Source organism: Nicotiana tomentosiformis, chromosome 3, assembly GCF_000390325.3.
Source record: "Nicotiana tomentosiformis chromosome 3, ASM39032v3, whole genome shotgun sequence".
Classification (NCBI taxonomy): Eukaryota; Viridiplantae; Streptophyta; class Magnoliopsida; order Solanales; family Solanaceae; genus Nicotiana; species Nicotiana tomentosiformis.
Genome location: NC_090814.1, coordinates 58057655 through 58071075, shown reverse-complemented (window position 1 = coordinate 58071075; position 13421 = coordinate 58057655). Strand labels below are relative to the sequence as shown.

Here is a 13421-nt window from a genome sequence, read left to right as displayed (position 1 = left end):
GGAATTTTTGTAAAATTTTCACGTCGCATCCAGTTTTGCACCACCGATTGAATTTGTACTCATTTTTTAAAAAATATTTAACTGATATTCAATTTTTAAAGTGACTTCAAATACATATATTTTTCTATTCTTCTTCACTGATGCTTTCTTCTTCTTTGTGTTTAGGGTTTCTTTTTCTTCTTAGTTGTAAAATGAGTTTTTAAATTTGTTGATGTTTTAACTATTTGATAATTGGAATTTATTTTTTATGATATTTGAAAATTATGCTTCAAATTTGACCTCATTTGGAGTAGATTTAAATGTTGAATTGTGTGTTTGATTGTTGAAATTCGAAGAACAAGTTTATGTTTCAGAATTTTAGATTTTGAATCTGAATTTGTATTGAAAAATTAAACTACTCAAGATTTCAGATTTTGAATTTGATTTTGAATCTGGAGTTGTACTGAAAAATTGAACCACTTAAGATTCGAATTTTTAAAGTTGCAATTGAAAGATAGAAGAACTTGAATCTAAAGTTGTACTGAAAAATTGAACTACTTAAGATTCGGATTTTTGAAGTTGCAAGTGAAAGATAGAAGAACTTCAGATTCGAAACCTGAAGTTGCTTTGAAGAGCTTGAACTACTTAAGATTTGAATTTCTGAAGTTGCAGTTGAAAGATAGGAGAACTTGAGATTTGATTTTTAAAGTTGCACCGAAAAGATTGAACTACTTCAGATCCTGGTGGGTATACTTTGCAAAATTTTATGCAATATGGTATAAATTCAATAGTGGCCCCAAAAATGGGTATATATGCAAATGTCCAGAAATTTTTCGTAGTATGAAAAAACTCATGAAATTTGAGTGATAGATCAAACTTTAGGAAACCTTCTAGAAGTTCGTATAACTACTGTTCAACTAGCTTTTCGGATTTTTAGGTTATAACTATTTCTCAATTATCTTACAAATGCTTGTTATATTTTAAAAAATTAGTATCCATTAACGTGTGTTACACGTTAATAATGATACGTGATGATTTAAATTCTTATTTAAATGAAAGAACAATAAAATTTAATTAATGAGAGAAATTTTATATTTAATACTACAACAATCATCTAAATGCCGAAAAATATTGTTACATTAGCATAATACGTGAATTCAAAATGAAAGGACATCATCAGAACTTACATAAACGAATAATTTTAGTCATGTTAAGTAGATAATTATGTATTGTAGTTTAAAGATATCTAATGTGATGGTATCTTACCGAACACTTCTTTATAGATGGTGTTTTTTTGTATATGTTTCCTTCTAATGCTTTGGTTATTCTGCCATAACTGAAACTCTTGTTGTCGATATTGATATCTCTCTTGAAAGCGTAATATATATTTATTCGTGTAAGAAAATATATTATGATAAATATAGTCCAATATTTAAGATGTTTGTTCTTGTGCTTTATTTATCACAATTACAAAACATAAACATATTGAAAATTATTTTCACACAAATTTAAAAGGAAGTTCTTTAGTTTCGGAAGACGAAAGTTAAATTTAGGGATAAACACATACTTAGAAGCGCATTAACCAGTATCATAAGTTCTACATGTATGACGTTATCGTCAAAACTTATATATCCCATATGTGTACTGTTACATAAGTTATTCAGCGGATATAAGTTTTCAGAAGCATGACAGGCATATTTTTATTCAAAATCAACCTATATGCAATGGAAGATCAATTTTAACTTAGTCTCTATATATATGGTGACACTAACATACGTAATAAATAATGAACTTGACAACAAACATGTACGGTAGAAGGCCATTTGGTATTAAAGTATTTAAGTATTCTTCTTGGTAATAATTGTTGGTATCATCTTCTGATGAGTCAAAAATTGAAAAATATTTTGTTGCTACCATAAAATTTAGCAATCAACCTTTTATTTAGTTGATCAACATATTTATTTCTGCTAGCTAAGATATTCTTTAATTTTCATAATATAATTTGTACAAATTGAGTTTTAATCTAATGATGAAAATACTTTCCTTATTAAATGCACTATTATTATCATCGGGTTTAATAACCAAGTATTCTAGAAGAATCAAATTATCTTTTATTGGATTCTCTTCTTCGTTCCGACACGAAGCAAGAAGTCACTGAATATTGGATATGTTCTTACTTTTATATTTCTTGTCATTTGAATATTTTTCGTTTGAGGTCATAATTTTGGCAAGCTAGCTTTTATAGTTTCTGCTTTGGTCAATTTTAGAACTATTGATCGTACTTCACAAGAATCATCTCCCAAACTATTACTTTTTCACCAAACGGTTCATCGATATCCAATATATCTCTAAAACTCTAGGGGTTTGTTTCGATCGTTTGACGCTTAGCCAAAAGCGCTTCATCTCATATTCTCACTTTTGCTTTTCTTATAAATTTAACATTATTGCTCTAATTTGATATATTTGTGATGGTTATTTCAGATATTTTGAGAGGTATATCAAATCTAAAGTGAGTTGTACGACCTCATAATAAAATCGTTGTTGGTATACCACTTGTTCTTATTGCTATCAATATCATGCCTCTTGATCCGATATTTGAAAGTAATGCATGACATATGAATATTATTTCGATTCCGTTGAAGGCATCTACAAAGGATAATCCCACTATACTAGAGTCGACTTTTTATATATAGTCTTTAAAGCTTATTCTGGTTCAGAATTTAACTTTGACTGTGCTTCATCGAACACTTGTATGACCTTCTTAGTATTATACTAATCTTTTTTTCTTTGCGATCTATTTTTTAAAATCTCTAACACTCTTTTTATGGAATAAATTTATGTATCCTAAGATTTTTTAACTTGAAAAATAATTTTACTCATATGATGAATTTAAAAAATAATTTAATTAGATTCTCTTGCTAAATAATTAATTGAAAGATTTGATTATTTGGTTTTAACATAAAATATAATTTATTTTCTGTTGATTTAGATTCTTAATATTAATTCATCTCATGTTTGAATATTTAACTCTAATTATAATTTTATCCACCATAAATTTTATTTTTAAAGAGTAAAAAGATTGACATAACATTCTACTTTTAGATCTTTATGTTTGTAAAATAATTAATGGTACTAGCTCTTACCAACTTTTTTCTCTCTTTTCTCACACATTTATATTCCTAATTTTTTTTTTAGTTGTTCTTTAATAATTGGGTATATTTTTCTATATTACACGAAAAATTAATATTAAAAAAATATTATTTGAGGAGGAAAGCAGTTTAAATATAATATAATAATATATTATCGTGAAGATTTTTTTCTCAATTTCAACGCTTTATGCGGTCCGTTTAGCATTTTTTTTATTTTTTTGGTATTGAATATTATGGAGTGGTAATGTATTACTAATATTGAAGATTCTTATGAAATTGATTTTATTAAACCTTCCTACATATTTTTAATAATAATTCAATAGAAAAGATTGTATTAATTATAAAAATTTAAATATTAAAAAAATTAACATAGAAGTTATTGTAGTCCAAAAGAATAAGTAATTACAGCTATGTCCTTTCCCTATGAATTCTTTTGTTTAATATTTTAGGACTATTTTGATCTATCAATATTATATTCGTATTTTTATAATAATATAGGCTCCCATGTTTCAAAATAGATTCGGACAATATAATACATTTTAAATTAAATTAGTAACAGAAATTGTTTAAGAAGTATATCCTAAAAGTAATAGGATTACATAGCTAAAAATATGTCAATATCTCAAAAGTAATTATACTAATAGAAAATCTAACATGACCCTAAAGATTTTAGGTTTACATGCTAACATGTAATATTTCTATACCCGAAAATAATTATACTAATAGGATTCCTAAAGGTAATGTAATATTATATCCTAAAACTAATAGGATTAGAAGGCTAATGTCTAGAAATCGGACTATGTCCTTTTATCGTGAGTTATTATGCATAATATTAAAAGGTTATTTTTGTAATCCAATATTTTTAATAACCTTAAAAGTGGCTATTTTTACCTTTAATTTGCCCTCATGTTCATATGTGTTGAAAGCGCAGGGTGGCGTGCACAAGTAGGTTATTTTCGTACCATTGTTTAAATTTTGATCTCGAGGAAATAAGTTCATCAAAAATTGATAGCGGTTAAAAGTTGAAGCTTGCATGTCAGAACTAGCGGTCATGTTCTGACATATCACCAAAAAATCTGACGGTTGCTCTATATATGCAATTATTTTTAAAACATGCAAAAAGTTACATGTATTGAGTGGAAGAAGGCCCGGTGAAAATAATAGCTTTGGGACTGTAACAACTCCAAAATACATTTTGTATTGATGGTAATATCTAACGATTACAACTCAAAAAAGTAGATCAACAGTAATGAAAATACAGAATGTAGAAGCTAAGTAAGATAGAATAGAACCAAAGAAGGGGATGAGAAGCTAGACTCGAAATTGAGGAGGAGAGGACTCGAACATTTTTCTCAACAGTATTCACATGCCCTACATATTCCCCTAGATTTCAAATATAACTCCCCGATATTATATTTGGTTGTTTAATCCTTGGGCTTTCTCTTAAATTAGATCCTGGCCCAATAATCCTAACTAAATCAGTCTTGCTCAACAAATTTGGCCCGTAAATCCTTACTGCATTAGCCTTGTTCACAACAGGGACAACTTTTTCGGAAAGGTTTGTTACTTTAAAAAGTACTCAACAAAAAGGGTTTCCAAATTGAATATGCTTAATTGTATTCGACTTGCATTGTTTCTTATTTTGCACGGAATTGGAATGGTTTTCGGAGAACAAGAAAAACATACAATTGAAAAATCATAGAGTAATTAAACTCCCACAAATTAATTTCTCCTTGGACAGCTTATTGAGAATTTTATAAAAGAAAATTAAATCAGGATATGCATTCACTTAAAGAGATTAAATTATGTACACTTATAAAATATAATTTTTTACACCACTAGGTTAAATATAACCTTGACAATAGGTAATTTTCCATTACATGCTTAATAAGGTAACCTGAAAATAAAATAGATAAGTAATAATTTATTATACGAATTATATTGCACTAATAGTATAAAATTTACATAACTATATATAATATATTCTTTGTTAGTCCCGCCAATATTGCTGTATTTGTAAATAATAATTCTGCAAAATATAAGTTATCGTAATGAAACAGTAATTAATTCGAGCCCACTGAATTCACAGTGTTTCCTTAAGGAATTTAATCCCCTCCTAGTACCCAAGGTAATGGATTATTTCCTCCCAGGATAGAACGAATCACACACTGGTGTAGCGGTACTTCAAACCCCAGTGTTTCAGCGAACACAAAGTTCGGTAGCAAATCATACTTACAGTTGCTTTGTTTGAAGTTAAAACAATGCAAAACAAAGGAGTAGAAACTCAGAAAATCGTATGGAAATGCTGAGAGGAAGGAGTGCAATGTATAGCCAAAGTTGAGCATTTTCAGTTTGGTGTATTTCGTTTTTCGTTCGTATCTTTCTTCAACAGTTGCTGCACATATATATAGCAGCCAGCTTTGAAGATGAACGACCCTCCATGGTGGAGCATGCACTAGCTTGTGGGTCTAGTTGATCTTGCAAAGTAAGCAGCAGCATGGGTAGATCGAGGCATTCCAAGAACAAGCATATCACCCCAGGAAGTTGTTAAACCAGATTATATATCAGCTAGGGAGAAGGGCCAAAAATATCCTCCTACTATTGAAAATGGAGCAAATATATCCTTTATTTGAGTTTGAGAACAAAATTACTCTCATCGTTATACAATAGGATCAATAATGCCCCTGACAAACGAAAAAGTGAAAAAACATGATTCAGAAAATATTTAGAATAAGAAAAAGTTTGATTTTTTCTTTTATTCTTTCCCTCCCAATTCTCTCTCTATGCCTCCTCTCATTAAGTCCGCTGCCAACCCCTTCCCTATCTCTTCTTCTTCTTTGTTTCTTCCTTACCTCTTAATTCAAATAAGTCAAATCCAGAAAAATTCTATTAGAAATCTATCTTTCTTCACACAAAATTGAACCCATTTTGCTTTATCTACTACACTCAAGTTTCACCCACGACCACCGGTTGTATCTAAAAAAAAAACAGCCATTAACTAATGTGTATACTATTGCGGAGTGCGTTGATGACATATTAGGTTGTCAAGTAAATGAATTTGTATACAAGTCATTTCTTATTGAAAAAGGAACTAGTTTGAACAAATTTTGGTTTTGGCTGTCAAGTTTTAATGTCCTTCAAGTATTATTATTCAGCAAGTGGCAATATAGCCATCAAGATAAATTGCAACCTTTTAAAGTTTTTCTTGTACTGCATATAAGTTGCTTAAAATTCAACATGAACTTGCATGTAGGATATTGAGCGGAGAAAACTAGCGTGTAGGAGTGATACCAAGAGCAAAAATTTTTCAGCTAGAACAATTAGTGCAGTGTATGTCACATGTGGTGCTAGTGGATGGAACTTGTGTGCACATATAAAGCAAAATGGGTTAGATTTTTGTGTAAAGAAAAATGGAATTCTGAAGGTTTTTTCTTGTATTGATTTGAATTAAGGGGTAAAAAGAGAGAAAGAAAGAAAGAAAAGAAAAGGGGCAACGAACAGAATGAAAAGCATGGAGAGAGAATTGGGAGGGGAAGAAGAAAAGAAAAGTCAATCTTTAAATTTTCTCACTTTTTTTTTTTACTTTTCAGTTAGCCAGGGGTATTATTGATCCTATTGTATAACGGTTAGGGTAATTTTGCACTCAAACTAAAACGGAGGATATATATGCTCCATTTTCAATAGTTGAAAGGTATTTTTGGCCCTTTTCAGTATCATCTGCTATTATCTATCATCTATCAGTACAACCTTATTAACTGCAAAGTACTCCATCACTTATGATGGGCTGACTTTGGTAGAGTTATAACAGATTTATTTTTTCTCCTACAAGACGATAAATAAAGTATAGTGTAACAGCTATAACCTTTTTTCTTTTTTTACAATAATATTATAGTGTAGCAATTATAACAGGCTAAATTAATGTAACAAACAAGCAGCAGCAAAACATAAGCTTGAAAAAGTCCAAAATCAACAACAACAAAAAAAAACTACACAAAGCCCAATATTTTTTAATAAGGTCAATAAAGTTTTCCTCTTTATCTTTATAGATCCACCTGCGCCATCCCAAATGCATCAATCGGTACTCAGTAAAAGCTTCACAATTTTTTCCCCAAGTAAAAATGGGGTAATCAGAAAATCAATAATTCACGAAACTGAGCTCAATTATCCTCCTCGGAACCAGGTCGTACAGATTGCTCAAATTCTGAATCCATTATCACCCCATCCATAACATGTACAACTATCTTCCCTCTTCTCAGATCCACCATTTCAGAAGCAATTCTATTCACTATTAATGACCCATCTGAATCTTTCGATATATACAGTATATATCCCGATATAGAATCATAATCAATCTCCTTCCCCAACTGTACATCATCCGAGTTAATCGCTCTCGGCACAGCTGAAAATCCCAGTACACGAGTTAGTATTGCATACGTATCGTTCCCCTTCTCCCCCACCAACTCATTGGGACCCAAACCCAGATCCCGCTCGAATGCTTTTTCAGATGGCAAAAATAAAGTGAACCCCAAATCGCGAGGTAACATTCCGATCACCATTTCGCCCAACTTCCCTATTGCTCCTGCTGCTAATGGATTCATCTTCACTTTCGTAACTCCTGATGAATTGATTGTATTACTAGTTCCTACTGGTATTTCGTGAAGTTTAAGTACAGAAAGACACAGAACGAAAGTAAAAACAGTAGACACTAGAACGCATACGAATTTGATTGGATCCTTGGGAAAATGACCTCGTCGTTTCATTTTCTGGTGATACTGTTGTCAAACTAAATAGTACATACTGTGACTCCTTTCATCAAATAGTTAATATGCATTTACATATAGCGTCCCATCAGGAAAAGGAAAAAGAAATCAAAGAGGAGATTTTTCAATTATCTCTCCTAGTTTTTTCAATTACCTGAAGAAGGGGAAGCTTGGAACCCTTGGACAGTTGAAATGGAAAATATCTCTCTAACAAATTTGGAGTACTACTGGTAGTGCTCATTTCAGCGAGTTAATTAACCCAGCTGTTTTTTCTTTTTCTTTTTTGCCTTTCCTTCATTACAGCGAAACGACGTGGTTCTTAAGATATCTACTTCTTTTCTCGGGGAACTCCTTGTTTTTTTTTTTAAAATTACTTTTCTATTAATAGTAGTACATTTGTTTGAAAGTTATTGCTCTTTAAAGTTTCCACTATAAACGTTAAAGCAACAATTGACTTAACTAGAGTGGAGATTGATTTTATTTTGACTTAGTGTTCGAAAATTATATTTTGAAAAAGTTCGGAAAACAATTTTGAAAAAAAAGGTTAGGTTGGATTAGTTTTTAAGAAAACTAGTATTAGAACACGCGCGATGCGCGGATGGTAAAAAAAATATCAGTATGATAATATTGTTCTTAATTATTTGCTCATTTTAATGCTATGAAAGTATGGTAAATTTACTATATAAATAGTACATAAATATGGTCAAGATGCTGAATTTAAAATGTAGCCATCTCAAACTCAAAAATAACATAGTTTCTAATCGTGCACTTTAGGAACCTTTTTCCCATGTTCCTAAATTGGGATGCTGTGGTAAAGGTTGGAGTATTGATTCCCGTTTTTTTTTATTTTACAGGGGTGACTTCTATATCTCATTAATAAAACATATATCAGACGTTTGATGTTTCACAAGCACAAAGTAGATACGGAAACCTTAACTACATAAAGACACTTATTTAGCTCTTGATTCATTCACTTAACTCACCTATAACATTCAAAAGTTTCTTCTCATCATTCTTTGAATGATATAACAATATAAACGTTCAAATGCGATATTTCAAAACTTTTCAGTAGCTCTTCTAATATCAATCAAGTCGATAACATAAAGAGTCAAGTAACTTTAGATTATAAATCATCATTGATCTGGCCTACATCAAGCATAGGGACTTTATGCAACTTTTAAGAGAAGAGTTGGCTAAAGTGTGAAACCGTGTCTTGTTCATTTTCCAATAAGATAATCATTTAACTATACAAATCAGAAAATGGAAGATGAGAGTGTATCATAAATACAATAATTTTTCTTTTAAGCATATCATTATCGTGGTAATGATGAAGAGCAATTAAATACCGATTGGACCTTGATCATGGAGGCAATTCTGTTCACATGAATAATGAGCAAATCAAACAAACAAACAATAACAATTACTACGCTTCAGTCCCAAAAAATATGAGAAAATTAAAGAGAGTGAACGAGAAAGAACAAAAAAGGACTAACAAAAAAAACAAAGATAGAACTGGTGGTATCGTCCCCATTGAAGTCAACCAAATTTCTTTATTGACTTTACATAAGTAGGTTAGCACTTGCGTATTATATCAGAATAATTTAATACTCTTTTTATCATCTTACTTTTGATTCAGTTTTTCTCTAAGGATATAGATGATAGAAAGATATTGGTCGAAAATGCTCTTTGAGAGAGCCACTTTTAGTTCAAGACAACAATATTTTCTAAGGCAAATCAATTTTTTCTAAGGCTCCACTTTTTCTAGGGGTAGCTTAGCTCTTTGAGAGAGCCATAAATAGACAACATATACTCTATTGCATTCATCTTAAATAGCTTCCTCAAAGCCCTAGACAATATATTGGTCGAAAATACTTAAACTTTTGTCTTTTTACACATAAAGTCTCCTAACTCTACCACCAACTTGCTCTGTGTATTCTAGTTAAAAAGGCATTAGACATTATGTTAGAGTGTGACCACTAAAAATATTTTTTGTTGTAATGATATATAGAAGATGTGATCAGCAGTTCCAATCTTCATTGGGAACAAAGAGTATAAACTACATATTGTTGAAAGGAGAGACTTCTCTCGCCTGTTGGCGAGACAAGAAGATCACCAAGTTGTCCACTTGTATTCGGTACATAGAAAAGTTAAGGAGATATTGAGAGTTATTCATTCTGTTTGATATTTCCTATTCCCCATAGGGAGACATAGAATGCCACCAGAATTTGAAGTTGTGTAAGATAATTGAAACTTCGAGAGAGTGCCATAGAATGATGTAGAATTTGTTAAAACCTCAGGGATAAACATATAACACCCTCTAGTAACAGTTATATAATTTGTTAAAGCACCACAATATCAATGGAGGCAACGTCTACAGATGTTCAAGCATTAAACCACCAGCATCTTTAAGTATTATTCCCTCCTCAATCTACACAATTGCACTAATAGTTAGTGTTGCAGGTAAAGAACATTCCTTCTTCATTCAAAGACACTGACATACTTACCAAGTTATCAATGACCTCGTCGGGTGTTTCATGGAAATAAACCTTGCAATTAAACACCAAAATAAGTTATCAAAAAAAGAATTCCCTTAATTGTTCCGGTGGTCGATTATGTCAGAAAAGAAGGAGAATTAGTTATAAACAGCAGTTGAGAAACAAAAATGTCCCAGGAATCAGTGGAAATCAAATCAACTCCTCTACCAGCTACACAAGGCAGTAGTATAACGCGTCATTGTCCTGTGTTCTATATGGCTCTAAATTTACTTATAAACTATTCTTCTTGAGCCATTCATTGTGGTTGTTTTTCATTTTGTTTACTCCTTTCCAGTCCCCGATTATTCTTTTTGTTGCCTCCGTAGATTCCATTTTCTTTCATGTTGAAAGATCCAGTAGAAGAACCTTTGGAAAAACTTTATGATAACATATCATGGTGGGGACATTAGCATTCATGTAAATTCTGACAAGAATTTGCTATGTCCTATATCAATCTGTTTCAGCTTTCTTGTTTTGATGTCTATTTTATACCAATGTAGTATCTGACATCTGTAGGCATTTCGAGAGGATATTTACACAAGTCTCTATCTGCCACAGTGGAGTTCATAATTGAAAGCGAAAAGGGTCTGGACCAGATCTCTCTTTCTTCCTTGTATTTTGTATGGTTTGTCTATATGTTCTCATGCACATAAAAAGCACTAAATCGGCCTTCTTATAATGTCTTATTCAGAAAATCTTCTTGAAATGTTCATGTTTTATATCACCCAAGACACACAGAAGCATTCACTACTTCTAGAGCTAAAATCAGGTCGCACTTGTTTATTTTCTTGTTCTTTTTTGGATAAGTAATCAGGTTCACTTGTTATAGGAAATTCTCATATTTTATATGATTATCTTCAATTCATTTACAACTACAATACAGTAAAAATATAATCAACAGTAATGTTTACTCAAAAGCTAAAGCAATTCAAGAAATTAGAAAAATGTATTGTAAATACCTGAGAATTCCACCATCTCTAGCTACATCTCAAACTAAATTACGGAAAACTTCTTTATACACCATATTTCTAGTTTCATTCGTTATTTGACCATCATTATCATAAACTAAAATCTTCAACCCTTTTCTACATGTCACGCGTGAAAGAGCATCATACAGTTGTCCACGAGTAAATACTGGGACGTCGTGGCTTAGAGGCTGGAATATCGATTCTTATTTTTCCATTTTATTGGACTTCAATATCTCATACATAAAGGTTACACTTTAGGAATATTTTTCCCATTTTACTAAACTGGGATGTTGTGGCTTAGATACTGGAATATCTATTCCTGTTTTTTTATTTTATTGGACTTCAATATCTCATACATAAAACATATATCAGAAGTTTGAAGTCTCACGAACACAAATAGATACAGAAACCTTAACTACACAAAGATTCTTATTCGGTACTTGATTCATTCACTTAACTCACATTCATAAGTTCCTTCTTATTATTCTTTGAATGATATAATAGCATAAACATTCACATGCGATATTTCAAAACTATCCAGTAGCTCTTCTAATATAAATAAAGTCGATACCACCAAAGAGTCAAGTAATTTCAGATATTAAATCATGATTCTAAATGGTAAAAGCTAAATTAAAATACAACTAAAACCACTTCTCCTTCGTACCAAAGTACTTGCTAATACAATTGTATGAATAATGTCATTTAAGATGAAGTAAATGCAGTCATTCATGGATTTTTCTCCTGTTTAATTACTCTTTTAACCTTGTCACTTGAAAATTGTGTAAGATCCTTATCAACCTCTACTACAAATGATCCATCCTCTTCTCTACTTCTCTTGGTAGGGGTCTTTGCAAATAATCAGAACATAAAAATTAATTATTAAAATTATATTGTAGATGAGAAGCTGTTGAGGTTTTGTTTTTAAGATGAAATAGTCTTAAAATGAGGGTGAATGGGAAATGGAGGGAAAATAAAATTTTATTAGTTTCCCCTCTTGACAATAAGACATTGTCCCATATTGGAAGAGGAAAAGATTTTTGGTGGGTATATATATAATTGCTCTTCTTGTAGCTCTTAAAGAGTTAAGAAGAAAGCAAGCCTCGCGCCGTCATCGTCGTCGCTCGCTCGACTCGGCTTCGGCTACGGCTACGGCTACGGCTTCGACTTCGGCTACGGCTTCGGATTTGGTCAAATGATTGATTGATTAATTTTTTGGACCAAATTTATTTGTGTGTATTGACCACCAGCTGCAATAGCAGCCGCCTAATGCTCTTCCCACCATGAATGTGCTTGCTCCACAAACAAGTGCTTCAACACTGGCTGCTATATATATGTGCAGCAGCTGTTGAAGAAAGATACACACAATACACAAGACACAAAACTGAAATCGCTCAACAGATTTGGCTATACATTGCACTCCTTCCTCTCAGCATTTCCATTCGATTTTCTGAATTTCTACTCCTTTGTTCTGTATTGTTTTAACTTCAAACAAAGCAACTGTAAGTGTGATTTGCTACCGAACTTTGTGTTCGCTGGAACACTGGGGTTTGAAGTACCGCTACACCAGTGTGTGATTCGTTCTATCCTAGGAGAAAATAATCCATTACCTTGGGTACTAGGAGGGGATTAAATTCCTTAAGGAAACACTGTGAATTCAGTGGGCTCGAATTAATTACTGTTTCATTATGATAACTTATATTTTACAGAATTATTATTTACAAATACAGCAATATTGGCGGGACTAACAATCTTAAGGAATTTAATATTTATTTCTGTATTTGTGTTATTCTTATTATTCTGCAAACTAAAACCTTTTTGGTTTTGTGTACTCCCGTTTTGGAGAGTAAAGCCTTCATGGCGTTTTGTTGGAGATTAAAATCTACATGATTTTTACTCCAGTTTGAAAACGTGTATTAAATGTTTGTTTGTGTCATTTTTTTTTCCAGAAAAAATGGCGACTGAAAGCGAAAACCAAGCTGTTCCGATGGTGACTGCCATCGCATCGACAAGCCGAACACCGGCGTTGGCACC

General features: G+C 31.7%; 1 protein-coding gene across 1 annotated transcript; it reads right to left on the bottom strand.

Annotated features, from left to right (window-relative positions):
• Positions 1–6977: 6977 nt before the first annotated feature.
• On the bottom strand, positions 6978–8184 carry LOC104113120 (uncharacterized). The gene has a single exon (XM_009623220.4). It carries the CDS (start codon positions 7886–7888, stop codon positions 7286–7288), a length of 603 nt encoding a protein of 200 aa, XP_009621515.1. The 5' UTR covers positions 7889–8184; the 3' UTR covers positions 6978–7285.
• Between the last annotated feature and the right edge of the window lie 5237 nt (positions 8185–13421).

Coding starts and splice junctions, on each gene's coding strand:
- LOC104113120 (XM_009623220.4), bottom strand. CDS start 7,888: ATGAAACGACGAGGTCATTTTCCCAAGGATCCAATCAAATTCGTATGC.